We start from the raw sequence: 24578 nt of genomic DNA, 5'->3' as shown, positions 1-24578 counted from the left end.
AGCAATTAAATAAGAAAAATGTGTTTGGAACTGCGAAAAAGACTCGCAAGTTTCAGTTTTTTGCTTAGGTCGTAAATGGACCATTTTCAGAAATTTTTTGTCCACGCCTCAGAAAACCAAATCCTGTTAAAACTTTAAAAAAACGTGTGGGTGTCATCGAATCTATTAATAAAAATTAAAAAAATAAAAATTTTATTCCCAAAAAACATAAAAATTAAACGTAAAATCATATACGCTAGAATCGGAATTAAATTTTTGAAATTAAAAAGGGATGGTTTCCCTCAATATTTAAAAGAATAAAAGGATTAGTCTAAATGATGAAGCATATACAACAGCATGATCATTTCTTTTAAACGGCAGATTTTCCTTCTCTTTTCTTGTTTTCAATAAATTCGAGCACAAAGGGTAAAACCGTAAAATCAGCTATTCCCCGACGGTAGGGTCGAGAGATGATGGTTCCGAGCCACAGATGGGGCAGATCTTCTTTGTCCGAAGCCATTTCGTCACACACTCCGAATGGTACGGATGGTCGCATGGTCGGAGAATGACGAGAGACTCTCCTTCTTGGAATTCCATCTGACAAACCACGCAACGGTCGATCCCGTTCTTGATCTGCGAAGATACGTATTTGAACTCATTCAGGCATGTCGAGATCTCGCCCGGGTCTAGCCCTCGTTTCTCAACCCCAATGAATTCCCCGAGGGCGATTAGTTCCTCGTAAGATAGCTCATCCGGGTCGATTTCGTCATCTTCCAAGAAATCGTCGTCCTCGGGGTCATTGCTGCTTTCTTCGTCACCGAGAAACTCATCAAGACCGTCTACCTCTTCTTCGAACCCGTTGCTATCGAAATACTCGTAATCATTGTCGTCCATGCCACTCCCCGAAGAGATTTCTTCATCATCATCTTCCTCTTCGTCTTCACCTTCCTCAGTTTCTTCGCCGCTTTCTATCGTCGAAAGCCTCGCAGGAGCAAAGCTAGGGTTAGATTGGCCGCCGGTAAGGGTAAAATGGGAATTAGCCCGGGAAGCAGCGAGGGCAAAGTCGGAATTTGCTTGCTCGAAGAAGGTTAGATCGGGAACTTTTCTCGGTGGTGGCTGCTGCTTAGGATCTTCTTCTTGGCTACCCATTTGAGAAGAAGAAGAAGAAACTTTGATTGTGGAGGGAAGCCAAAAGTTATGAGGTTTATATGGAATGTGTAAAACCCCAAAAGGTTTTCTTCGGGGAGAGGTAACGTGAGATACAAGAAATGAACAACAGTGAAACCCTAACAAAAAAGGCAGCTTTCATGCAAAGCAATACAAAACCAACTTCTGCAAGCTACGTCATACCTTTCTCCTTACACCAAACTAACATAATAAACTAATAGGTCACTCCCCTAGAGTTTCTGATTATGTAAACCGGTTTCTGATTACCGAAGACAAAAGCTAACTTATAGGTACGATAACCGTAAAACAATCCTATCGGGCAAAGAGAAATAGGGCGATACCAGGATTGATGCAACGGAAATCCTTCCGATTGAAAATTTAACGTTCATCGAGACAGATCAACCCATTATTCCTCCCATCAAGATTCGCTCCTTCACTTCCATTGCTGAGCTGCCAATATAGACAAATGGAATGTAGATGAGGAAACCCGATGGTCGAAATTGCCATGTATCTGTGCATTAAGATAGAATCATTCAGACTCTAAGCCATGAAGGATGTTTAGCAGAAGAAATAGCAGCTGAATTTATGTTCAAACAATGTTTGTGTAAGAAAATCACTCGAAAGACGAGAGTAAGACAGCTTACATAACATATAAGCGTCCACCCCAACCACTCGAGCAGTCTTGATCTATAGACGAAAGAAGTGCTTGAGAAACAGTTCCAAACAATTCCTCTGGCTCCTGAAATTCATAAATAACGTAACATTTGTGACAATATTTAGATTGAGGAATCGAAAATACGAGGTAGGGGCAAAATATTCACACGATCTGAAAAAAACCAACACACGGATTCTTGTTCTTCAGAAAAAAAATCAAGCATGCATACCATATCGGGTTTGAACATTGCTTCAAAGGCTCCATAAAGAGATTCTGAAGCAGTTCCAGCCATCACGAGATCTTAACCAGCTCCCTGCAATCGACAAGCATGGAAAATTGTTAGAAAGGTGTACACCATTTCTCATCGAACAACACCTTCATTGTAAAATACAAATGGCAGAGTAACCTTTACCATTATTATCTTATGTATCTATCAACGACACTAGAGAACGCGTCAAAAGGTATGGGAAAAAAAGAAACTTGAACCAAGTTTTCAGGAGGACGGGAACGAATACCATAAACAGAGAGTCGAAGAAACATTCTACAAACATAAGAGAGTATTCATTAACTGGTCAAAGCTACTTTAAGTGCTGACAAACTCGACCTATATTCAATTCATACGTCCGAAGTGAATCGAAAAGAGGTAAAGCGAAAGCCATGAAGAAAAGACTGGCCACCGATTGAGTCCATTGTTCAGATGAACGGCTTGTCATCATCTCCTAATCCAGCAATAACAGGTTGGCAGAAGTCAGGACCAAACATAACCTAAACCACAAAGACCACAAAATTTTCTGTCAGGTCAACAGAAAAGTGTCAATTCAAACGCAGATTCTACGAAAAAACCAAACCTCATCTCATAGAGAATGGCGGAAACAAGACTAGAGAATGTCTCGGTCTTCATGTCCCTCTCTTCCCTGATCTGATACAACGTGTGACGAAGCGCAAGCCTCTGGTACCTTAACATACCCAAATGTGTTCAGATCAAAATCCTACCCTAAAACCCTAACTCCAGATCAATCAATAGCTGCCCACACAGTAACAACTTCTGCAATAAAACTCATGAAAAAAAGCTCACTCCTCCCCAGAAGCTGCACAGTTCAACTTGAGCTAAGAATGGTTCGTAGCATCGAGAACGACTTACAGTGTCTGAGCATCGGTGGCAAGACGGGAAAGACCAATGAAGAAACGGTCATGAATCTTGTAGATCCTCTGGAAATCCGTGGCGAGGGTTTGGAGCTGTACACCTAGACGACAATCGCCGGCGATGGAGAAACAGTTCTTCTCCACCAACGCACTTCCATCGTACTCGACGATCTGCAAATCGATAAAAAACAAACAATTTCTCGATCATAAGGTTTTATCTAGCGAGATTGGAATAGAACTGAACTCACCGACATCGTTAATCTGCAACTTTTCCTGAGAAAATTTGAATTCTGGGCGCGAGAGAGAATTGGGTGAAATTTACCAGGGATGAAGAAGAAAAAGATCGGTGTTCATAACCGCGGGCTTGATAAATGGGTAATTATTATGGGCCTTTACTGGGCTCATAAAGGTCCAACTTTAGCTTTATATAATATATACATAGGTCTTAACGAAATCAATTTTCAGTTTTATCAAGGAAAAAAAAAAGAAATTTATTTTGATTTGATCCAAAAAACTTTTGCTTTTTTGGCTGCTTTCAGTTTTTCTATTTCGATTTTTTTTATTAAAAGGAAATGAAAATAGAATAACATATCTGAATGAGAAACATGTACATTTCCATTATAGGAAACGAATTAGACAATGGATATGGTTTTGAATTTATCAGGAGGTGGTTTTAAAGGCCTAAAAGGGTTTATGTAGTTTGGAAAAAGTATAGAGATTGTAAATTTTGAATTTACAATAATACAAGTGAAAATATTTGGAATTCAATTAATTAAAAAAATAGTGAAGTTACTGAAATTTGAATATTGTAAACCCAACCAGTTCATTACAATGTTGTTATTACTCCCCATCAAATATTTGTAAGTGTCGGAATTTTATATAAATTCCATAAAATTTAGAGAAAATATTGTTAATACTCCCAACAATTTTTTTTGTAACTGAGTTTTTAATTTTTAATTATATTGTTAGCGTCCAAGAAATATTTCCATACGTATATGATTAAGTAGAGTATGCATTGATTCAAGTTACAATAGTTACACTATTAAGTCTTGGCATCAACAGTAAATGCTTATTGATCAATACAAACCGAAAAAGGACCCCACCGATGGGAAGAGAGAAAACAGAAAAGCCCATTGGGCCTGGACAGCACAATTATCATCAAACGATCATGGATCCCGGCCCATTGGGCCTAGAAAGCTCAATATCTGAATGGGTTTGGGCCTCCAAAGAGTTCTTATTGGGATCAACGAACGTGGCGACGGTGTCTTTCCGAAACGTGAGATATATAACGGCAAAGACATATGCTCCCATGAGAGGGAAGACCGTTATTCCTATGAAGATGTTCCCAACTTTTGGGAGGCTGTTGTGTATTAACCATCCTATGAAACCGGTGCTTAGGTAATACACATTGATTCCTATTATCCCAAACCCCAGAACCCACGAGGTGATTATGATCTGCATGGCAAATTCGGGCCGTTATCGAAAACCTTGGTATAAGAGAATATACATATAATGTAACGAATGTATATGTCTTGTTTTGGATAAAACTCGATATAAAAAAAAAAAAAAAACTTACGAAGATCGAGTTCTTGTGAGGTCCCATTTTGGTGGAACTACTGCTGAACTTGAGAAGCGGGATTAGAGCGAATGGAAGTTCGAACGAAAGTATCATCTGCAAAATTAAAGTTTCGAAACAAAACTCGATTAATTATAACGAAATCGGATGTACTAATATATATCATGCTAATTATCTTTTGTTCATATGATTGACGATGGATGCATGTTTACTGACCGAAGCTATAACGATTAATCTCCCAGCTCCTTGAGATCCACCAATCACAGACACTACAAGGCTTGGTATGATTGCAATACACCTCGTCACTAAATTCCTAATCCATTTCTTCATCTTGAGATCCAAAAAACCCTAGCAAGAGAAAAGGCATAATGTTAATCTCGTGAAATTGTATATGAATATTTTCCACTTAACACACATATATATATATATATACACTTTGTATTGTAGCAGAATGTATATATAAATACGTTAATTACCTGCATGATGAATTGTCCGGCGTAAGTTCCGGTGATGGCACTGCTCTGTCCGGAGGCTAACAAAGCAATGGCATATAACGTGGAGCTAGATTTCCCCAAAACATTCTGCAAATTATTTATTTCAAAATTATTGAATTGTCGTGTTTATATATGGATGAAAAAAAAAACTCTAAACCAAAATATATATATATATATATATATATATATATATATATATAGTAGAGAAATGGACCGACCGACCTGAAGAAGAAAGGAGGCAGAGTTGAGGGTGAGATCGCTACATTGGTTCGAACTTTCCGGCGAGAGGTTATCGACTGAGCAAACGGTGCCGGACACAGAGACGACGGCCACGTTGATTAAGAACGCCACGAATAACGCCAACGCACTCTCTATCAGAAAAAATCTACATGCGTTCTATCGTTTCGAAAGGAAAAAAAATTCATTAGACTTAATGATCAAATCGAATTAAACATTTTCTAACCAACGATAGAACTAGAAATATTGGAGATGTCCGTTCAATAAATTGACGTATATATATACACACAAGCCTTCGAGTCAAATAAAAAAAAAAAAGCTAGTATTTTGTGAATTAACATATATATATACACACACACATTCGTATATATAGATAGTTTGTTTGCGTACTTATCTTAAGAACTACTCGTATATATAGAAACTCATTTGTGCATATCAAATATGTCCGAAAATTTTAAAGCGCAGTCTTTGGTTCGTTTGTTAGGGCTTTGCTTACATTGATGCCGCCGACGGAATTTGGCACTTTCCGAGACAGCACGAGAGCCGAATGAAGGAAGAGATTATGCCTGCAGTCGGTCCATAATTAAACATTACGAATAGTTTAATTAGTTTATATAAAATAAAATCATAAAATTTTGAAAAGAATTAAAAAAATAACGGTACGGCATGATGAGAGCGCCGAGGAGGGCGATGGCGTCGGCGACGGCTCCCTGGCCGTTGAGAGTGGGAACGAACATTCCGTTGATAACTTCCTTAGCCGGAGGCTTCACGTAAGCCATCTCCCCAAAGAAGCATGCGGCCATTACTAACACCAATATTGCTATCAACATCTCCAGTTTCCTCACCTATGCATCCATATATACATACATCTATGTTATTTGTATATGTTTGCATTGTATTTACTAACGTACCCATTTTATATTTTTTTTTGTGATTTTATTAATACAATTAAAATTTTTTTAGATATGTAAATGCCTTTTTTTAATATAAAGATCTTTTTTTTCTCTCTATTATATAAAAAAGATGATGATGGAATTTTGACGATCAAAATACAAAACCAAAAATACGAAACCAAGTCAAATGTCAATCACTAAACCAGAATAAACCAAAGCAATATTAAACCAAAATGTAATTAAACCAACGCTACTAAAGGATAAATCTTTTATATTTAAATCGTGTCAAGCTTATAAACTCTATTAATTCTTCTTTTTTTTTTTAATTCGATGTGCCCAAGATACAGTATGAAATAAAGATATATGTAGGAAAACTGCAATTCAATATAAATAAATTGAATGTAAGCAAAATATAGTTTGATAATTATATTATATGTGTATATATATATATATATATCGATGAAATTAGGTTACCCCATATCTTTGCAAGCCAAGTAGTAGAAGAGTGCTTAAACCAGTCAAGAGGACTCCTGACCACACTGGGACGTGGAACAATATATTCAGTGCGAAAGCTGTTCCAATCACTGCCAATTTAATAACAACCAACAAATAAATAAAAAAAGAGTAAGAACATTATATTATTGTATGATAATTTAATTAATTAGATTAGATTATTTAATTAGCATTTATTTTTTTATTTTTTTGTAATTGCCTTCGGGTATATCGGCGGCTATCACTGCAAGTTCTGCTAGAAACCACAAGCAATACTTCACAAATTTCGGGTACTCGGCTTTGCAAATCTCCGACAAGTGCTTCCCTGAAATATAAAAAATTCCATTTATGATTAATAAATTGATAAAATCCAAAATATAAATTTCACAATAATCATGTAATTAGTATTTAGTTATGGTTGATTACCCGTGGTAACACCGAGATTAGCTGCTAATGACTGAATTATAAGAGCGAAGACCAAACCAATCAACACCACCCACAATAGCTGCACAGAAATCCAATTTAAATTAATTATTTCGTTTTAATGGATTAAAAAATTTATTTAAATATCTATTATATCATTTGTCGTAAATGATTGATCCATATATTATTGAAAATTAACTACCTCATACTTGTGATTAGCTCCTGCTTGGAGGTCGGTCTCAACTATAAAATAAAATACAACAGATCGTTATAGATAAATTATATATATCTAATTTAATATTATAATCCATTTTTTAATGACAAGTATCTAAATATAACCCCAAAAGTTTGCATGGAATATATAAGCTAGATACGTGAAAACGACGTGAGAAAATATAAGAAATGCAAATATATATGATTGATTTATACATCAATATACATAATTTCTCAGAGATTCCAAATTTTATAGAAAAAAATTTATATAAATACACCTGAACCTATGGGTGTTTATCTTAATTATATAGTATTTTATTTTTAAGCTATTCCTTGCATATGTTTGGATACTGTAGACATTATAATATCTTTTTATATAAATAGATAAAAATAAATTACGATTGCCGGGATCAAGGTAAGCCAACGAGACCATAAATCCAGGCCCGACGAATGTTAAAAACTTTCTCCATCCATGTTCCTGTAATAATGCACCAAAACAAAAATCAAAACCAATAATAAAAATTAATGTTTAAAATAATATATATTATAAAATGAATTATGATTAGATTCCGACATCATCGGAGACCGCCGGTTTCTGATGAGTTCCGACAACTCCTTCGCCGGATTCCGGCGATCCATCAGCCACTCTCTGATTTTGCCTCAGCCTATCCATCTCGTGATTTGTTCTTCGAGATTTGAAACTAACTTGTGCTTTTGCAGTGTTTCCAAATTGACCCTTTTCTTATATATAGTTGCTCCATGACACTTGCGTATTCACAACCTACGTAATTGTATATTTCATATGCATACGTATAATGTATATCCATACGTTACCGACTCTCTTTTTTTCTCATTTTTCTAAAAAAAAAGCATAGTGTATTGTGGACCCTTCATACATATTTTGCTCATTTCGGCACTTATCATGCAGGGTTCTTATTATGTTGAGAATTTTTTTTAAAAAAATATCTTTGAAAACAATACTATATATGTATATATAGGATCCTAGATATATGAATAAACCAAAATACCTAATAAAAATGGAAAATATATTTCTTCAATTGAATTAATAATAACCAAAGCGAACCACCAAAAAGCAAAATCGAAAATAATTTTTATTTTGAAAAATTATTGAGCTTAACATAAACTTATTTAAAAGTTTAATATATAAATATCTAGATCAAACTGAATATTGTATTATATATATTTTAGATATATTTTTTTTAATTCATTCGTCAACAACTTGAACCCAAAAAGTAAACTAATTAAGTGCTACGAGAGAGACTAGGGTTAGTAAAGTTACTAGATTGTGAATGATAATATTTGAAAATCTAAACATATTTAGTTGAAAATATGTATATAATGAATATATTTACGAGCGTGCACACAGACTACAATTTACATTTACGTAATATACAATAACTTAATGATTCGTCAAGAAGGATGCACAAGTAATTCGAGCCTGAGCATCGAAACTAGATTTAAATGTTATAAGCTTAATAAAACGTGATCTTTAATTAGATTAGGTAAATAAATATTCTTTTCCCCCTCTGTCTGTTCTCTTATTAAATATAACCTTCACATTATGAAATTGGATAAAAAATTTAAATCAATAATACATTTATTTCCTCAGAAAAAGTATACCTATGTTATGTGGCATGGCATGGAACGCACCTCCGATAACGTTTAGTAACTTTTTTTAAAAATAAACACACACACACACACACACACACATATATATATATATATATTTGACTATTTGTGTGTGAAGGGAATCAATTGGTTTGGTATTTAATCCAAAGTTATATTGCATGCCATTTAAATTGATTTTAATTTTGTGAAGTCAACACTAATTAAGTCCAAAACTTTAGGACACTTCTATTTGTTTCTTGCCATAGAATAGGAGCTCCGCATCCAAAGGCATGTCACATGCTGTGTATATGTTTCAGTATAATATACAGGTCTTTATAACATATATGATATTTGTAATATGTTCTATAATATTTTTTAAAATTATTCAAATATCTATAACTTTATTTTTTATTACCTACAATAATCGATTAAACATGATTCATTTTATGACTACAAATGTGATTGTATCAAATGTTTAACATAGTAAAAAATAATTAAAGAAAACTTGAATGTTTTTATTTAAGAAAAAAAAATATTGATATGTTCTTTCAAAATTCAAAGAATTAAAAAAGAAAGAAAATATTAATCAATTAAAGAAAAATTCAATTTCAACCTCCCAATTTCGGTATCATATTCAAAATTATACCCAAGATATATATGTATCTATATGTATATATATGGTTTACAATTTATGATGCTTTTTGGTCGCTTAACGGACAAATCCAAGTGACCGTTTGAAATTCGAATTCAAAAGAAAACCCACAAAGTTAAACTGACAAGACTGTCGCAATTATTCCATTACTAACCAATTATATTCTTTATTTACGCTTACCATATAGGAGTTGACTATGACGTGGTGAAGTATGATTGGATGGTGATGAACCGTCGCGTGTGAATACACGACCTTGATAACTGAGTACGCTCCTCGAATAATCTACCCGTTGGATCGACGGTCAGGATCATCCCAAGAGAATTCAAAAAATCATCAACAGAGATTATTTATGCTAAGTCCACAAATGTCACTCGTTGTTTCTGTTCATCACTCTCTCTCTCTCTCCATCAAAATTCTCTTTCCTTTTCCTGATTAACTTCTTCAAGGATTCTCGGAGAGACATCGAGAGGGAGAATTCTTGGAGGCATTTTTGCCCTAAAAATGTCGATTAATCAGAACCGGCGACCTTCGTTCTCCTCGTTGACAATGTCGTCAATGGCGAAGCGTTACGCTCCATCTTCGTCAGAAAACTTCGGAAAACCGACAGCGGCGGCTCCACGGTTGACGAAGAAGCGCGCCCCGCTTAGTAACATCACTAACCAGAAGAGCGTGTCTCGGATCCCGAATTCGTCGTCTACTTCGGTAGGTTCTTCCTTGGTTTTCGGTTTTTTGTAGGATTTTATCTGTTTGGGTAGCGAGAAAATGTTCTTGATTTTCTTCAATTTTCTTTACTTCTCTGCTTGTTTAGGGAATTTGGTTGGGGTTTTGCTTGCTTTGTCCATTCTAGTAGGACTCGGTGATCAATTTTGTTTCTTTGCTATAATAAATCGTAACTTTTACCGGCTGATTTCGGCGTGGAACTAAGGAATTTAGAGAATCCAAAGGTAGGTTTTGATCGATTGGTTCTGTCTTTGATTCACATGAAAAATCCTTATTTTTGTTTCTGAAGGTACATTGCTCGAACAAGTCTGCTAAAATCAAAGTGGCGCCCACTCAACCTGTTGGCTTAAATGATTTGACGAGCACTGGTTTGCGTACCCACCTGGCTGTAGTTCGAAACAAAGTTACATCCTTAACTTGTCGGGATGAAAATGCATCTGCCATTGCTCCTATAGTTTCAAACCAATGTGAAACTGAAGCATCTTCTCCCATTCATTGCGAAGACGTTTCGGTTTCTATGGACGAGTCGATGTCAACCTGTGATTCCTTCAAGAGTCCACAAGTAGTAGAGTACATCGAAAATGATGAAGTTTCTGCTGTAGAATCTGTCGAGAGGAAGGCACTGAGTAATCTGTACATAACAAAGAATTCGGAGACAACGGGTATCACTCCTGTGTAGCAAGTTCTCCACTTAGATTCGAGTTTTGTCCTATGCCTCTTTGTTGTTGGAATTTGATTAATCGGTTTCCTTGCAGGTAATTTCTGCAGCAGAGATGCTCTGTCTGAGATGGAGACAGAAAAAGATAAAGCCATGAACATTGATAGTAACTATGACGATCCACAGCTATGTGCAACATTTGCTTGTGATATTTACAAACATTTGCGTGCTTCCGAGGTATATGGATCTTTTCCGTTCTCTTTTTCGAAAACGAATCTCTTTCGAATGGCATTGTGTTTACAAATTCTTTACCCTCCATTGCTTGTGTTAGGCAAAGAAGCGACCAGCAACAGACTTCATGGAGCGTGTTCAGAAAGATGTAAATGCCAGCATGCGAAGCATACTCATTGATTGGCTTGTTGAGGTAATTTAGACAACATCATTTGAAGAATCCTTGAAGGGTTCATTTTCACTTGTAGAATTTGTGATAATTGCTTGTATTTATGTGCCAATCTAGAACTAACCTCAAACTGGAATTGCAAATGGCAGGTTGCAGAAGAGTATAGGCTAGTACCAGATACATTATACTTGACAGTGAACTACATAGATAGGTATCTTTCTGGGAATGTGATTAGCAGACAGAGACTTCAGTTGCTTGGTGTCACATGTATGATGATCGCAGCGTAAGAACATAAATCTCGGCTCGTTTTGTTTGTGGTAAAAGAATTAAGATTGATGTGAGACGTAATGAATATAACAAGGATCAAATATCTGAATACGGCAGGAAATACGAAGAGATTTGTGCACCTCAGGTGGAGGAATTTTGTTACATTACAGACAATACATACTTCAAGGAAGAGGTTTGTTCTTTTATTAAATTGGCCAAAGTTACTATAACTCAACTAAAATCTTACATCTGACTTCTCTGGCTCTGCAGGTTCTGGAAATGGAATCTTCTGTTCTTAATTACTTGAAGTTCGAAATGACGGCTCCAACACCCAAATGCTTCCTAAGGTTGCAAAACCGCTTCTTTGTCATGGTTGTTTTTTCCTGTCCCTTGATTCATCACAACACCCACTGACTTTATGATTCTTGAATTTGGATAATCAGACGCTTTGTCCGCGCTGCCCATGGGATTACTGAGGTATATTTCTCCCTACAATGCGAAAAAGAAAGTAGTAGACAGTCATATATAGTGACGCTTGATTGCTAAACAATTCTTGATTTCTTTACTTGTAACAGGCGCCGTCTATGCAATTAGAATGCTTAGCAAACTACATTGCCGAATTATCTCTTCTCGAATACAGCATGCTCTCTCATTCTCCGTCGCTTATAGCTGCATCGGCGATTTTCTTGGCTAAATACATTCTAGACCCCACAACAAGACCATGGGTTAGTTGTCATGAGAAAATACTCGTTTGCTATAAATGCTGATAAATTTCTTGGTTTTCCTAAACCGGGTTAGATTAAATCTCGCAGAATTCGACGCTGAAACATTACACGCTGTATGAGCCGTCGGAATTGAGAAAATGCGTGAAGGGTCTTCACGGGTTGTGTTGTAATGCACACACCTCGACTCTGCCTGCAGTAAGAGAGAAGTACAGCCAACACAAAGTAAGTAGATATGGAAAAAAAATCTGGTTGTAGATATGTAAAATGTAACATTTGTCTTGACCTAGAATTGTGGTTTCTTGCAGTACAAGTTTGTGGCGAAGAAGTTCTGTCCTCCCATAATCCCATCGGAGTTCTTCCACAACTACTACTGAATCTTGTGGATTTCCAGAGTCTTTGGGTAAAATTTCATGAAAGCTGTTCCAATTCTGCGTTGGATCAAGTTCCTGTGAAAATCTATACATTGTAATACAAGTGCTGTTATACTTTTTTTTATAATCCGGAAATTAATGAAACCTTTGATCCTACTATATAATTCAAACGGTCGGAGAAATCCGGATGAATTCGCTTCTCCACATTTGAATTTGAACCCGAACTAAAAATATGGTTTACATGCTTTTTTTTACCATTAGCCACCCAAACATGGTTTACATTTTTTTTTATAACCAGGATGATTCCCCGGGTTTTCGACCCGACCACATCCACCCTAGGTTCGGGACCAGCCTTTGTATATGGACCATTTTAATCCAGAAATTACATCTATTCCCCCAGTGGAATCAAACTCATGACCTCGATGATGACTTTGTCATCTCTCAGCCAACTGCGCCACCAACTGTTGGGTGTTTTACATATTTTCTTAATAACTTATAGACAAAAAAAATAATAATAATAGCTAGTTCGGTTTGTAGGAATTCCTTCCTTGATTTTGTGGCCTTAGAACTGTAGGATTTCTTTTTTGTAATTGGTGCAAAGGCTTCAATCAACTTTGAAGGAATTAATAATGGTACGATTTACGCGTATAAAAGGTGTACGCAACCATCAAACCCCGATGACAAATATTCTCTTTCCATATTAAATGTTTTTTTTATATTAAGATACTTACTAGATGATATTTTTCCTACTTACTTTTTCCAAGAATATTCTAAAAAAACACAGTCAAAACTTTTGCTCGAGAAAATGGTGTGTGTCTAGATAATATCATATAATAAAAGTGTAAATTAAATAGATGCAGAAGAAAATGTACTTCCTTATACTTTTTATTAATTCAGAAAAAAAATAATACAATTGAACATGTCTTATTTCGTTTTGATAAACTTAAAATCAATAAATCCTTGTCCATGAATGTTCAATGTGCAAAAAGTTCATGTAGTTTGTTTTGTTTATAATGTGATTCCTTTTCTTTGCTCTTTCAACTTGAAGGCATTGTTTTATTTTTTATCAAAAAATTATTAGTTGAATTCGATTTATCAAAACCATAAAAATTTAGATTGTGATATCACGATAAATTGAAAGATATTTATTGCTATTTTTTTTTTAAAAATTAAATAGATAAGAGTTTTTTTAGTGGAATTCATAACGTTTTGGAGGAAAAAAATTACATAAAAAAATATAAAAATATATAAACTATAAAATTACATAGTATAAATTGGCTTTGTCCATGTTAATTGGGAAAACTATAAAGCAAGCTGAAGGGCCATTCCGACTTCAGCTCTTGACATAAATAAACTCTAAGAAAACAACATGTTTCATTTCTTTTTATTGTTTTTGCGGGTATATATATATATATATATATATATATATATATACACTATATGATTATTATATATACACCCACGCACATGTATATCCGCACACGAATATATAATAGATATTTTGTGTCATTTGGATATGGAAATCCGCTAAGCTAAGAATAAAATTGGGTGGTCTTCGAGCAAGTAGAACCTTCTTTGTTATTGAGAAAGATGGCTATCGTTTTATATACAATCTCCTACCCACTTTATTCTTGATTTTTTTTTTTAATATTTCTTTGAGAATTTAAATAAAACAAAGAAATAACAACTTCCAAACATATATTCTCATTATTGATGTTGTCTTTTATAAAATTACGCAACTAATTTTACATAATAAATTCAATTTCGGGTAAAGCGCATTAAATATGGTATGGTTACAGATGTTTTGCCCTTTATTAATCTTATTTCCTTTTTTAGTCGAGAAAAAAAAAAGGAATAAGACGATATATAGCCCACCTACGAATATTTTGAATTGATATCTATAACTGAGCATAAAAATACATATAGCCATTTTTTAGCTTGCACCAGAAGTGGTATATACATATAAAAATAATTCTTCCCAATAAATTATATTTAAAATTAGTTTTTTTTTAAATTATTTATTAATATAATTAAAAAATATATTTTATCATTTTCTGTTTTCCCATTTGAGATATTTCTACACCCCTAATAAAATCATTACATATATATATATTTATATTATCGTTGAAAAATATTACTAAAAAGTACTCCACTTATAAGAAGATTCGGGATATCTAGACTCCATTTTTTGACCAACTAGTATTAAAGTCTGGCATTTTTTTTTTGTTAAAAATTAAAGTCTGGCATTTGAATGAGTTAAATTTATTGAATTATATCATGCTAACTTACAGTATAACTTATTACATTTTTATAAAAATGACTTATAAACCATAATAAAATATTACAATTAGTAAGTAGCATTTGACATTATTCTCTCATGAATGATCGCAATCAAATTAGAACAGTATACAAAGTACCCTGTTTATTGATTACAACTGTTGCTAAATATATATTGAAATCTGTAAGATTTCTAAACTGCTCAAGAGAATATGAAAAATTCATGCATCTTTTTTTGTTTTGTAGAATATTATTTATTGAGTGTGTGTGTGTGTGTATATATATGTATAAAGAAATGCTGAAATTCTGCGAATGGCCAAGGTCGATCATTCTTTATATTGATGGGCATGAAACGATGAAGATGGAACCCTATTCCCCTACAATAAGGATGGATGAGAATCCATACACGTGAAATATTTTTTAAATAATTTCAGAGGTTCTCTTTTAAAGGTATGATAAATCATAAATAAAAATCTAATATATATATATATATATATATATATATATATTACATTGTGCAGTTGCACGAGACGTGTGGGTATATATATATATGTATAGGTTTGGTCCTTGATTATTTCCATGCACAACCGACTGAGAAATGATGCATAAACACTTCCTTTGATTTTTTATTTTTATATATATATTCTATTAATATAATAATCAAAGTCCGAGCAGCTCGAACCATTCACACCTTATTTTAAAAAACCAAAGAAGAAGATCCAATTGAAGAGCAGAAGAACACTGAAAAGGTAAGCTACTTATTTTTGTTACCACTGTTTTTTTTTATCATAAATAAAATCATTACTCGTTATGTTTTGATGATAAATTTTTTTTTAAAAAAACTGATCATTGAATGCTAACATAATAATCTAGGCGGAATTTTACATAATTATATATTACAAATTTTTCATTTAAAGCAAAAACTTTGATCAGGTAATAAACTTTAGTGAGATTATATTTTATTGCTACACAAATATATAAGATGTGCATATATATAGACAAATAAGTCAAATTATTATATAATTAAATTTCATGCGCTAAAATTGATAGAGACCAAGAGGGTAGCTGCGGAAATTAAGACCAACGATTTTAAAATATCTGTAATACCTCAAGGAAAAAATAGTAATTTATGATAAACGTATAAATATTTCTACTGCAAAAGAAAAAAAACTAAGTACTCGTCGACAAACATATTCATATATGTTGAAAATGAAATTATATGTTTGTTTGACTTTAATAAAAAGATCCGAAATGCCGTGCAACCGTCGAAAGTTGGACTCTTTCCAGCAACAGACTTCATGGAGCGTGTTCAGAAAGATGTAAATGCCAGCATGCGAAGCATACTCATTGATTGGCTTGTTGAGGTAATTTAGACAACATCATTTGAAGAATCCTTGAAGGGTTCATTTTCACTTGTAGATCCCTTTTTTTTTAATAATATTAAATAAGCTCGGAGGACATTGTGGCAGTGCAGATCTCTCGTCTCCACTTATACAAGCTTGTAGCTATGGACCCGAATTTCACTTTTTATTTTTTCATTTAAAATTACATATATATATATATATATATAAATATACACGTTCATTCAAATTCGTTCGATATTAAGTATTCACGTTTTTCTTAGAATCTGAAAATGGTAATTCAAATTAGTATACAAATGCCTAAATTATTGCATAGTTTGTTTGCCTGATGTTTACCAACTTCTTTCCCTGTCTTTTGCAATTCAAAATTTTCTCTATAACATTTTCTTTGCATTTGGTTATCCGAGATATTTTTTCTTAGCTAGATATCACATATCTATTTTCTAAAATAGGCAAAAATAAATATCTTTACCAAACAAAAGAAAAAAATAAATAGAAATGTTTTATTTAAATATACATCTTATTGATATATTTTTTACAAATTAATTATATAAATCTGAATTGAATATTAAAATAAATAAAATGGAACATAAATAGAATTTATATATATATATATATATATATTAGAAACTGTTATTCAAATAAAAAATAATTTTAATCGAACTAAATTGCATATATATACATATATATCATAATGTAAAATTTGAACACTAAATAGTCAAGAATATTGCATTATTTTATGTTGACGGAGGAGAGCGAGTTCGAGACAAGACTTCCAACGCGTCTCTACTTTTTCTCCTCCATAATTTTATAATCGTCTAACAAAAATACAACATACAAAAAAAAAAGATCACATGCAAATTTTTTCTATCAACTCTCTCCTTGTCTTCCATGGCGGATATATATATATACACGCACTTGCTTCTGCACTTGTGTTGAAGTATAGTATACACATATATAAATACACAAGCTTCCCTGTTTCTCTCAGATTTGCTTCATTTTCCCTCTCTTGTTCGATTTTCCATTTAATTTTCTTACGATTACAGAGAAAATTCTGTCCGATCGAGGGAAGCAAAAAAAAAATCTGAGAGAAAAAAAATCCGTTATTGGTCTGAAATCAAACACACCCATCTCTTTCTGTCTTTGTTTCTCCCACTCTCTCTCTAGACACACACATATATTTGTCTTATGTAAGAAGGAAAAGATAATGAGTTTCTTCTGCATTAGATAAGCGGTCCACGAGGTTTGATAAGCAGTCAAAGCTTCGACCTTGTGAACTTTTTTTTCGGGAGAAAAAAAATAAGAATATTTGGGTTTCTGGATTTTTGTTTGTTTAATGCGTTGAAGAAGATGGTCGGGACCGTGAAGAACACGCAGAGTTTCGTTGTCTCCATTGATGTCCTGCCGAAAAGCAGTTCCGATTTGTTCGATGATGATGGTCGTCCCAAGAGAACCGGTAATTTACTAAATTGTCTATCCTTATATTTTCATTCCAAGCTAAAAAAAAAAATTAAAAAGAAACTTTTTTTTCCTGTTTAACTCGCTTCGGATCAGAATTTGGATTGAAAACCTACAAAATGTTTCTGGGTTTGCCGAGTTGGTTCATGGAGAAACACTGCTTTCTTCTGATTATGACTAAAACCCTATGCCAAATCAGAACTGATATGGTTATGTGGCTGGTGATATTGGATCAGGAACTGTATGGACAGCAAGCGCACACATAATAACAGCAGTGATAGGATCAGGAGTGTTGTCTTTGGCATGGGCAATGGCTCAGCTTGGCTGGGTAGCAGGGCCAGCTGTTATGTTCTTGTTCTCACTCGTCACTTACTACACTTCGATTCTCCTCTCTTCCTGCTACCGCTCCGGCGACTCTGTCTCCGGCAAGAGGAACTACACTTACATGGATGCTGTCCAAGCCAACCTCGGTACCAACCAAAAAAAAAAAAAAAAACTTTCCATGTTTTTAACTTTCAGCATCTGGGCATGTTCGAGTTTTCCGATCTCTTCGCGATCTGGGTTTTGCGAATCGTGTTGAAACTTTCGATAATTGTGCCGTATGGGTTTCGCTCAAAATCCCTGAATTCAATCTGGGCATGTTCAAGTTTGAATCTTTTTCACTCAAGCAAAAACAAAGTCTGAACCTTTGGATAATTTCCCAATCTGGTTTTGCTCAGACTCTCTGAGTTTTTTTTTTTTTTTTTTTTGATAAAACAGAATCTCTGAGTTCAATCTGGGCACGTTCAAATTTGAATCTTTTCTACTCGAACAAAAACAAAGCTTGAAACTTTCGATAATTTTTCCATCTGGGTTTTGCTCGGAATCTCAAATTGATTTCATCTATTTTGGGGTAAATTTCAGGGGGTGTGAAGGTGAAGTTATGCGGACTTGTTCAGTACCTTAACCTCTTTGGTACTGCGATCGGTTACACTATTGCATCAGCCATAAGCATGATGTAAGTTAATAAATCTCGTTTCCAACTATTTTGTATTGAATTGTCCTTATGTACTGTTCTCATTTAGACAACAACTTCGGAACTCTGTTTGACCGTTGTTGTTGTTGTGGTTAGATGCGTGACCCAATTTTCCTTTGAACTCGTCACTTTTGTTCTAAACTAATCTTTACTTGGTCTAAACCATTCAACTACATATTGTTATCTCAAGTCATTATAGGGATGGTTTCATTGGCTAACTTGTGAAAACTTTGTTTCCGAATGGAAAACAGAGCGATCCAACGGTCAAATTGCCACCACAGAAGCCACGGGAAAGATCCATGCCATATCAACGGCAATCCATACATGATAGCTTTCGGAGTAGCGCAGATAGTGTTCTCTCAGATTCCGGACTTTGATCAGTTATGGTGGCTCTCCATTCTCGCTGCCGTGATGTCATTCACTTACTCTTCGATCGGCCTCGCCCTTGGCATCTCGAAAGTGACAGAGAATAAAGAAGTGAAAGGCAGTCTCACCGGAATTGGCCTAGGGACCGTGACTCCGGCCCAGAAAGTCTGGAGAAGCTTCCAAGCTCTCGGGAATGTTGCTTTTGCATACTCTTACTCTGTCATTCTCATCGAAATTCAGGTGAAGGAAAAAAAGGCTACATTCCCTCATGTTTTTCGGTACATATCCTTACACTAGAGTTGTCTGAAAGAGGATTTTGATCGATGCAGGACACGTTAAAATCGTCGCCAGCAGAAGAGAAGACGATGAGGAAGGCGACCCTTATAAGTGTAGCAGTGACAACAATGTTCTACATGCTTTGTGGATGCATAGGCTATGCAGCATTCGGGGATATGTCCCCGGGAAATCTCCTAAGTGGAGGATTCTTCAGCCCGTATTGGCTCCTCGACATAGCCAATTTAACCATAGTGATCCATCTGGTCGGTGCATACCAAGTCTATTGCCAGCCCCTCTTTGCATTCGTCGAGAAACAAGCATCAAAGCGGTTTCCGGACAGCAAATTCATCACAAAGGAGATCAAAATCCGGTTCTTCCCGGGGCTAAAGCCTTACAACTTGAATCTTTTCAGGCTAGTGTGGAGGACGTTTTTCGTGATTCTAACCACGTTGATCTCCATGCTCATGCCTTTCTTCAACGACGTACTCGGTCTCTTGGGGGCGATAGGGTTTTGGCCTCTCACCGTGTATTTCCCCGTGGAAATGTACATATCACATAACCGGATACAGAGGTGGAGTACGAGGTGGGTTTGTCTTCAGATCTTGAACTTGGCTTGTCTTGTTGTTACTGTGGTCTCAGCCGCAGGATCCGTCGTCGGAGTTATGACAGATCTCAATACCTACAAGCCCTTCAAGACAGATTTCTGATTTCATACTACACATTGGATTGTTTCAGAGAGAATCCATCAATAATCTTCCTGATATTCGGATCTCTCGTGACTTAAAATTTTAAGAGTTGTTGTTCATATTGTAATGCCCTAATTAACCTCTTGTTGTATTTGGTGTTGATTTCCTTTTCCATGCAAACTTTTATATATATATATATATATATATATATATATATATTAAGAATTGTAAACCTTATGTTGCTTGCCAAAGGCATGCTTCTTGTTGAATGTTGAATTAAATTAGATGAATCCTAATATCAATTGTTATATTATTGTAATTATGATATAAAAAAAAACACTTGTTCCAATGTATTTGACAGGAATTATTTGTTACAATATTGTTGCTCACAACATATCTCAAAGATCAATATTATTGATGTGTTCCTTCCTCATATGAAAGATTCAGTAAGATAGACAAGCTATGTGGGTTAACTAAGGTGTTTTCATAAATAAATAAAAAAAAAAAGTGAAGCAAATATATTTGTATTTAATTGTGATAATATTTAATATATTATATAAGGTTGTGTCAATGGAGGAGGAAAGAGAAGAGGATGAGTATGACTTGTCAAATTCATACGGGTGGGTCCAATCTCGTTGACATCCATATAGCATATGATGTACTTCAAATTTGGAAATCATTTGTCTTGTCTCGTTGTCACCATCGAAGAATGTGACAAATTTCCTTTCTGCACCAAAAATAAAAATAAAAATGAATTTGATAAGTTTCATTGTAAATTAGGGTAAATTTTATTTTTCTTATTAAATTCAAGAAGCTATAACCATTTTGTGGATTAGGACTTTATAATTTGATACATTTGACTTTGCGTCATGTAAATACTATTTATATATGATATGGTTTAGGTCTAATTAAGATTAATGTTATTATATGTAGAAGACCCTACGGAATTAAAAGGGTATATAAAAAAAAACGTCTGAAATTTTGTTTGACATTTCAATATTAGCATGATTATTCATTTTTTCAATAATTGATGGTACTACTAGAACCAATCTTAATTGGTGGTGGACCCACTTAGTGGTTTGGGTTGCAAATCCTTTGACCAAGACCAAAGTAAAATAGATTGCAAAAAGATAAATTATATTAAAAAAAAAGACCAAAAAAAATCAAAGAGACCTGGTTGACATGCCCAGTTTTGTCTGCTGGCAAGAGTGAGAAACCTAGTTGGTGATGCTCTTCGAGCGGTGGTTGACGTTGTCTCGTGACTGTTACTGTCCCTTCCGACGAAATCAATGGAGGTCCGATCCAAGATTCGTTTGATGGGACGAGGATTCGGTTTGTGCCCTCGAGTAAAGGTGCGATCGAAACGCTAAGCAGAAGAAGATTCGAGAAGATGAGTTGCGAGGATGATGATGAGAAGTGTGCGATCTGTCTCAGAGATTTCGTCGTCGGAGAGAAAGTTGCGATCTTGCCGTGCACCCACGAGTTTGACGACCGTTGTATCGTCAAGTGGCTCGAGACGAGTCACGTCTGCCCTTTGTGCCGGTTCGAGTTGCCCTGTGAACCAGAACCGGAAAACAACAGGGGACAGCATTAGACACTGTTCTTTTTTTTTTTTTTGGTTACGTTTGGTCTTTGTCTCTGTGTTAGCTGTGTACTTGGCAGAAGCGGAAATTGATACCTTAACAGTGTCGATAAAGATTACCCTTTTCTTGAAAGCCCTGTTTCTCTTGACCTGAAACCCTAGTTTTCATTCATGGCTGATCATGAAATTACCAGAATTGTGACACCAGGCAAACTGGGTAAGATTTTCCGAGAAGCCAAAGCTGCGGATCGGCTGCTTGGGGCGAGAGAAACTGCAAGAAAGTAAGGGATTGACAAGAAAATTTGCACTGCACATGGAAAATAATCTAAGTGGCGTACACTGGATCCATGTATATTCTTTCATCCAGATGAATCCACAGGCGTCGTTGCTGGGGGAAGGGATAACGGGGGAAGGAATACTGGCATAGTTGAATCCGGAAACGGGGATTCCGATATACGAAGCAGAGCCATTGCTATTGTTCTTCATACTGTTCACGTTGCTTGGTGCCATTAATTGGAGCTCCTGGGGAGACTGGCGCAGTTGGGAATCGCGTTTTCGTTGATAGGAGAGATAATAACAGGGAAAGGAGCATTGGCTCAACTCAACTTCGAGACCGGTCTCCCCATCACTGAGATCGAACCCATCGTTTTGTTCAATGTCGCCTTTTTCTTCTTCGCCGCCATTAATCCCGGCACCGGGAGGTTCATCATCGACGAGGAAGACTAATGCAACTTTTTTTCTTTTAATTGTATGGTAGTCCCAAAAATTAATTAATGTGAAAAAAGTACCACGTTGTGTAAAACAGGAGTATTGGTAAAGCTTAAAAAAAGATGGATCTCTTAATAGAAAGGCCCCATTCTTTATAATTAAAAAGCAGCAAGATGTCAAAAGTCCCACATCGGCCAATTCGATAGATTCATTAGACTACATAATTAATGTTCTGGCAACTCTCCAGCGCCGAGCCTGGTAACGCTGGCTTGTAACCTGAGTGGGGGCAACAAGGTGATGGGACTTTGTGTCGGAGTATTGGGCCGGGTTCGGTTTGGGCAATTGTCTGGTCCGCCCGTTCCAAGCCGGGAGATGGGTCACGTGGCTTAAGCGAAGGCTTTGGGCCACTTGTCTCTTAGTGTGGAGGGCACAGCGTGAGGCTGGTTTCACAGAGCAGCGATTACCTCCCGCTCTCGGCGGTGGAAGGATAACGGGCCGATGCCTTCCGAGCCCACTATGACCCAATGGTTCGACATCAAATTGGACCATCATTTTTTTCCCTCCGTCCGAAATGAATGCTTTTTTTTTTAAGTACTGGTTTCAATTTTCCGACTTTTAAAACGGATTTGAATCGGTTTAATTTTTTATATCTGATTCGACTTTGGTTTTAATTCGAATTTATTTGATAAAAAATTTGTTTATTTTAAATAATCGAATTTTATTCAGTTCGTTGTTCACACTAACTAATAATCGATTTTTATTCAGTTTGTTGTTCACACTAACTCGATTGTCCGTGTAATCATGCGGACATGATTACATGGACAAATTTTAACGGAGTGGTGCAAATAAAATAATAATGTTGTGAACAAATTTTAATATTTCACTAAGAAGATTCTTAGTGTGGTGGGAGTCTGATTATATTCAATGATAGCCGACCACAAAACTTGAAACAAAGAAATGGTGTTGATGACTCAAGTAATCGTTTAGTATTTTTTTCCCCTCAACTAACCATAATATATAAGTGCCAGATATAGAAAAAATTATATAATATTCTTCTACAATCATGTCTATCTAACTATAAATTACCATAAATGTGTATAACTTCAGTTTAACAAAAAAAATGATACACATATCCTATAAATTAAAATTTGAAATCTGTGGGCGGCGTTTCCAAGGTCAAAATGTTTGTCAATTCATGTAGTTAAAACACTTGAGAGTTCGTCTAATGCAAAGATATAAAGCATGCTATCTATTGTTTGGAACTATAGAATTGAAATTGCAGTCTAATGTTTTTAGATTGATAAATCTATCTATAACTTTTATATATATCATTAGTAGTAGATTATAAAAACCCATTCTAAATATATCTATCTATTCGATTTGAATTTATTTTGTTTATTAAGTTTTTGAAAAATGAAATCCATGGGTTTTATATGGAATGTTAATTCTATTTGATTATATGTTATTAAAATAATTAATTTTCTAAATATACAAATGGAAACAATCAATTCTTATTTAACAAGTAAACGACAAATGTGAACATACAAAAAAAATTGTTCCCCCGCTATGTACACTACACTGTACACACACGGAAGCGCGTAGACGGGAGAAGAAATTAAAGTAGGTTAGAACCCGCTCTCTCTTCCAGAGACTCTCTGCTTCTTTTCTTATTTATTTTTTCCAGAAAAGAAAAAGAAAATAAAATAAAATTATTCCTGTTGTGAAAAGTCTCTTTCTTCGTCTTCTTTTCCTTGGATCGTCTCTGCATCCTGCGGCGTCGTGGGGAAGTTGAAGTAACCCCCGAATCGAGGCGTTACACGTTCCTCCAACCAGCCAATCAACGATCGCCACGTAACCATTTCCTGTTCGCGCGCTCCCGGTGAAGTTCGATTCCGGCGACGATCAGTTAAATCCTCTGTACTTGTCTGGGGATTGGTACTTTTGTCTCCGTCGTGTGCGCAATCGGAGACGGAGACGGAGACGGAGACGTTGACGATGGTAAGATTTGATTCGGTTGGGGTCAACCACGCTCGTTTTAGCGGCAACCAGCAGTTTTCTTCTCCGTCCTTCTCTTCCTCTTCTTCTTCTTCTCTCCGGCATGTCAATTACAGGTAATGTCAATTTTGTGGAATCTGCCGCTCAAGAAAGTAAGGGA

At 35.3% G+C, this 24578-nt stretch overlaps 6 protein-coding genes and 1 pseudogene across 8 annotated transcripts in view; 4 read left to right on the top strand and 3 right to left on the bottom strand.

Annotated features, from left to right (window-relative positions):
• Positions 1-241: 241 nt before the first annotated feature.
• LOC104806828 (E3 ubiquitin ligase BIG BROTHER-related) lies at positions 242-3262 on the bottom strand. 2 transcript variants are annotated; one of them, XM_010531905.1, is made up of 7 exons: positions 3193-3262; positions 2943-3115; positions 2650-2757; positions 2406-2566; positions 2031-2114; positions 1791-1885; positions 242-1657 (listed from the first exon to the last, which is right to left on the bottom strand). In XM_010531905.1, exon 7 carries the CDS (start codon positions 1126-1128, stop codon positions 424-426), a length of 705 nt encoding a protein of 234 aa, XP_010530207.1. In that variant the 5' UTR covers positions 1129-1657; positions 1791-1885; positions 2031-2114; positions 2406-2566; positions 2650-2757; positions 2943-3115; positions 3193-3262; the 3' UTR covers positions 242-423. The 2 variants fall into 2 exon arrangements, with proteins under 2 accessions (XP_010530207.1, XP_010530209.1); XM_010531907.1 differs by having other exon boundaries at positions 2479-2566.
• Positions 2495-3198, bottom strand: LOC104807028 (proteasome subunit beta type-3-A-like). The gene is made up of 4 exons (XM_010532137.1): positions 3193-3198; positions 2943-3115; positions 2676-2757; positions 2495-2566 (listed from the first exon to the last, which is right to left on the bottom strand). Exons 1-4 carry the CDS (start codon positions 3196-3198, stop codon positions 2495-2497), a joined length of 333 nt encoding a protein of 110 aa, XP_010530439.1.
• A 676-nt stretch (positions 3263-3938) lies between the features above and the next one.
• LOC104806827 (metal transporter Nramp5-like) lies at positions 3939-8001 on the bottom strand. Its single transcript, XM_010531904.1, has 13 exons — positions 7847-8001; positions 7672-7750; positions 7262-7302; positions 7063-7141; positions 6857-6961; positions 6619-6728; positions 5915-6096; positions 5748-5817; positions 5237-5410; positions 4997-5101; positions 4737-4868; positions 4521-4616; positions 3939-4399 (listed from the first exon to the last, which is right to left on the bottom strand). The coding sequence occupies exons 1-13, from the start codon at positions 7943-7945 to the stop codon at positions 4103-4105; spliced, it is 1569 nt and encodes a 522-aa protein (XP_010530206.1). The 5' UTR covers positions 7946-8001; the 3' UTR covers positions 3939-4102.
• A 1924-nt stretch (positions 8002-9925) lies between these two features.
• On the top strand, positions 9926-12858 carry LOC104806825 (cyclin-A1-1). Its single transcript, XM_010531900.2, has 11 exons — positions 9926-10255; positions 10563-10935; positions 11029-11168; positions 11263-11355; positions 11481-11614; positions 11716-11791; positions 11869-11945; positions 12042-12075; positions 12174-12323; positions 12411-12545; positions 12629-12858. The coding sequence occupies exons 1-11, from the start codon at positions 10055-10057 to the stop codon at positions 12695-12697; spliced, it is 1482 nt and encodes a 493-aa protein (XP_010530202.1). The 5' UTR covers positions 9926-10054; the 3' UTR covers positions 12698-12858.
• A 2682-nt stretch (positions 12859-15540) lies between these two features.
• On the top strand, positions 15541-20307 carry LOC104806826 (amino acid permease 5). 2 transcript variants are annotated; one of them, XM_010531903.2, is made up of 6 exons: positions 15541-15720; positions 17683-17788; positions 18027-18260; positions 18694-18787; positions 19057-19411; positions 19501-20307. In XM_010531903.2, the coding sequence occupies exons 2-6, from the start codon at positions 17683-17685 to the stop codon at positions 20152-20154; spliced, it is 1443 nt and encodes a 480-aa protein (XP_010530205.1). In that variant the 5' UTR covers positions 15541-15720; the 3' UTR covers positions 20155-20307. The 2 variants fall into 2 exon arrangements, with proteins under 2 accessions (XP_010530205.1, XP_010530203.1); XM_010531901.2 differs by having other exon boundaries at positions 17680-17788.
• Positions 20308-21724: 1417 nt separating this feature from the next.
• On the top strand, positions 21725-22517 carry LOC104806824 (annotated as a pseudogene).
• A 1617-nt stretch (positions 22518-24134) lies between these two features.
• The window catches only part of LOC104806822 (uncharacterized protein At4g08330, chloroplastic-like), a 1972-nt gene continuing 1528 nt past the window's right edge, over positions 24135-24578 (top strand). Inside the window, exon 1 of the mRNA XM_010531899.2 lies at positions 24135-24534. Coding sequence (XP_010530201.1) covers positions 24419-24534 — 116 coding nt within the window. The 5' untranslated portion in view covers positions 24135-24418. The remainder of the gene's footprint in view (positions 24535-24578) is intronic.

Source organism: Tarenaya hassleriana, unplaced genomic scaffold (assembly GCF_000463585.1).
Source record: "Tarenaya hassleriana unplaced genomic scaffold, ASM46358v1 Cleome12, whole genome shotgun sequence".
In the NCBI taxonomy this organism is placed as follows: Eukaryota; Viridiplantae; Streptophyta; class Magnoliopsida; order Brassicales; family Cleomaceae; genus Tarenaya; species Tarenaya hassleriana.
Note: the sequence above shows the minus strand (reverse complement) of the source record. Positions and strands in the feature narration are given on the sequence as shown.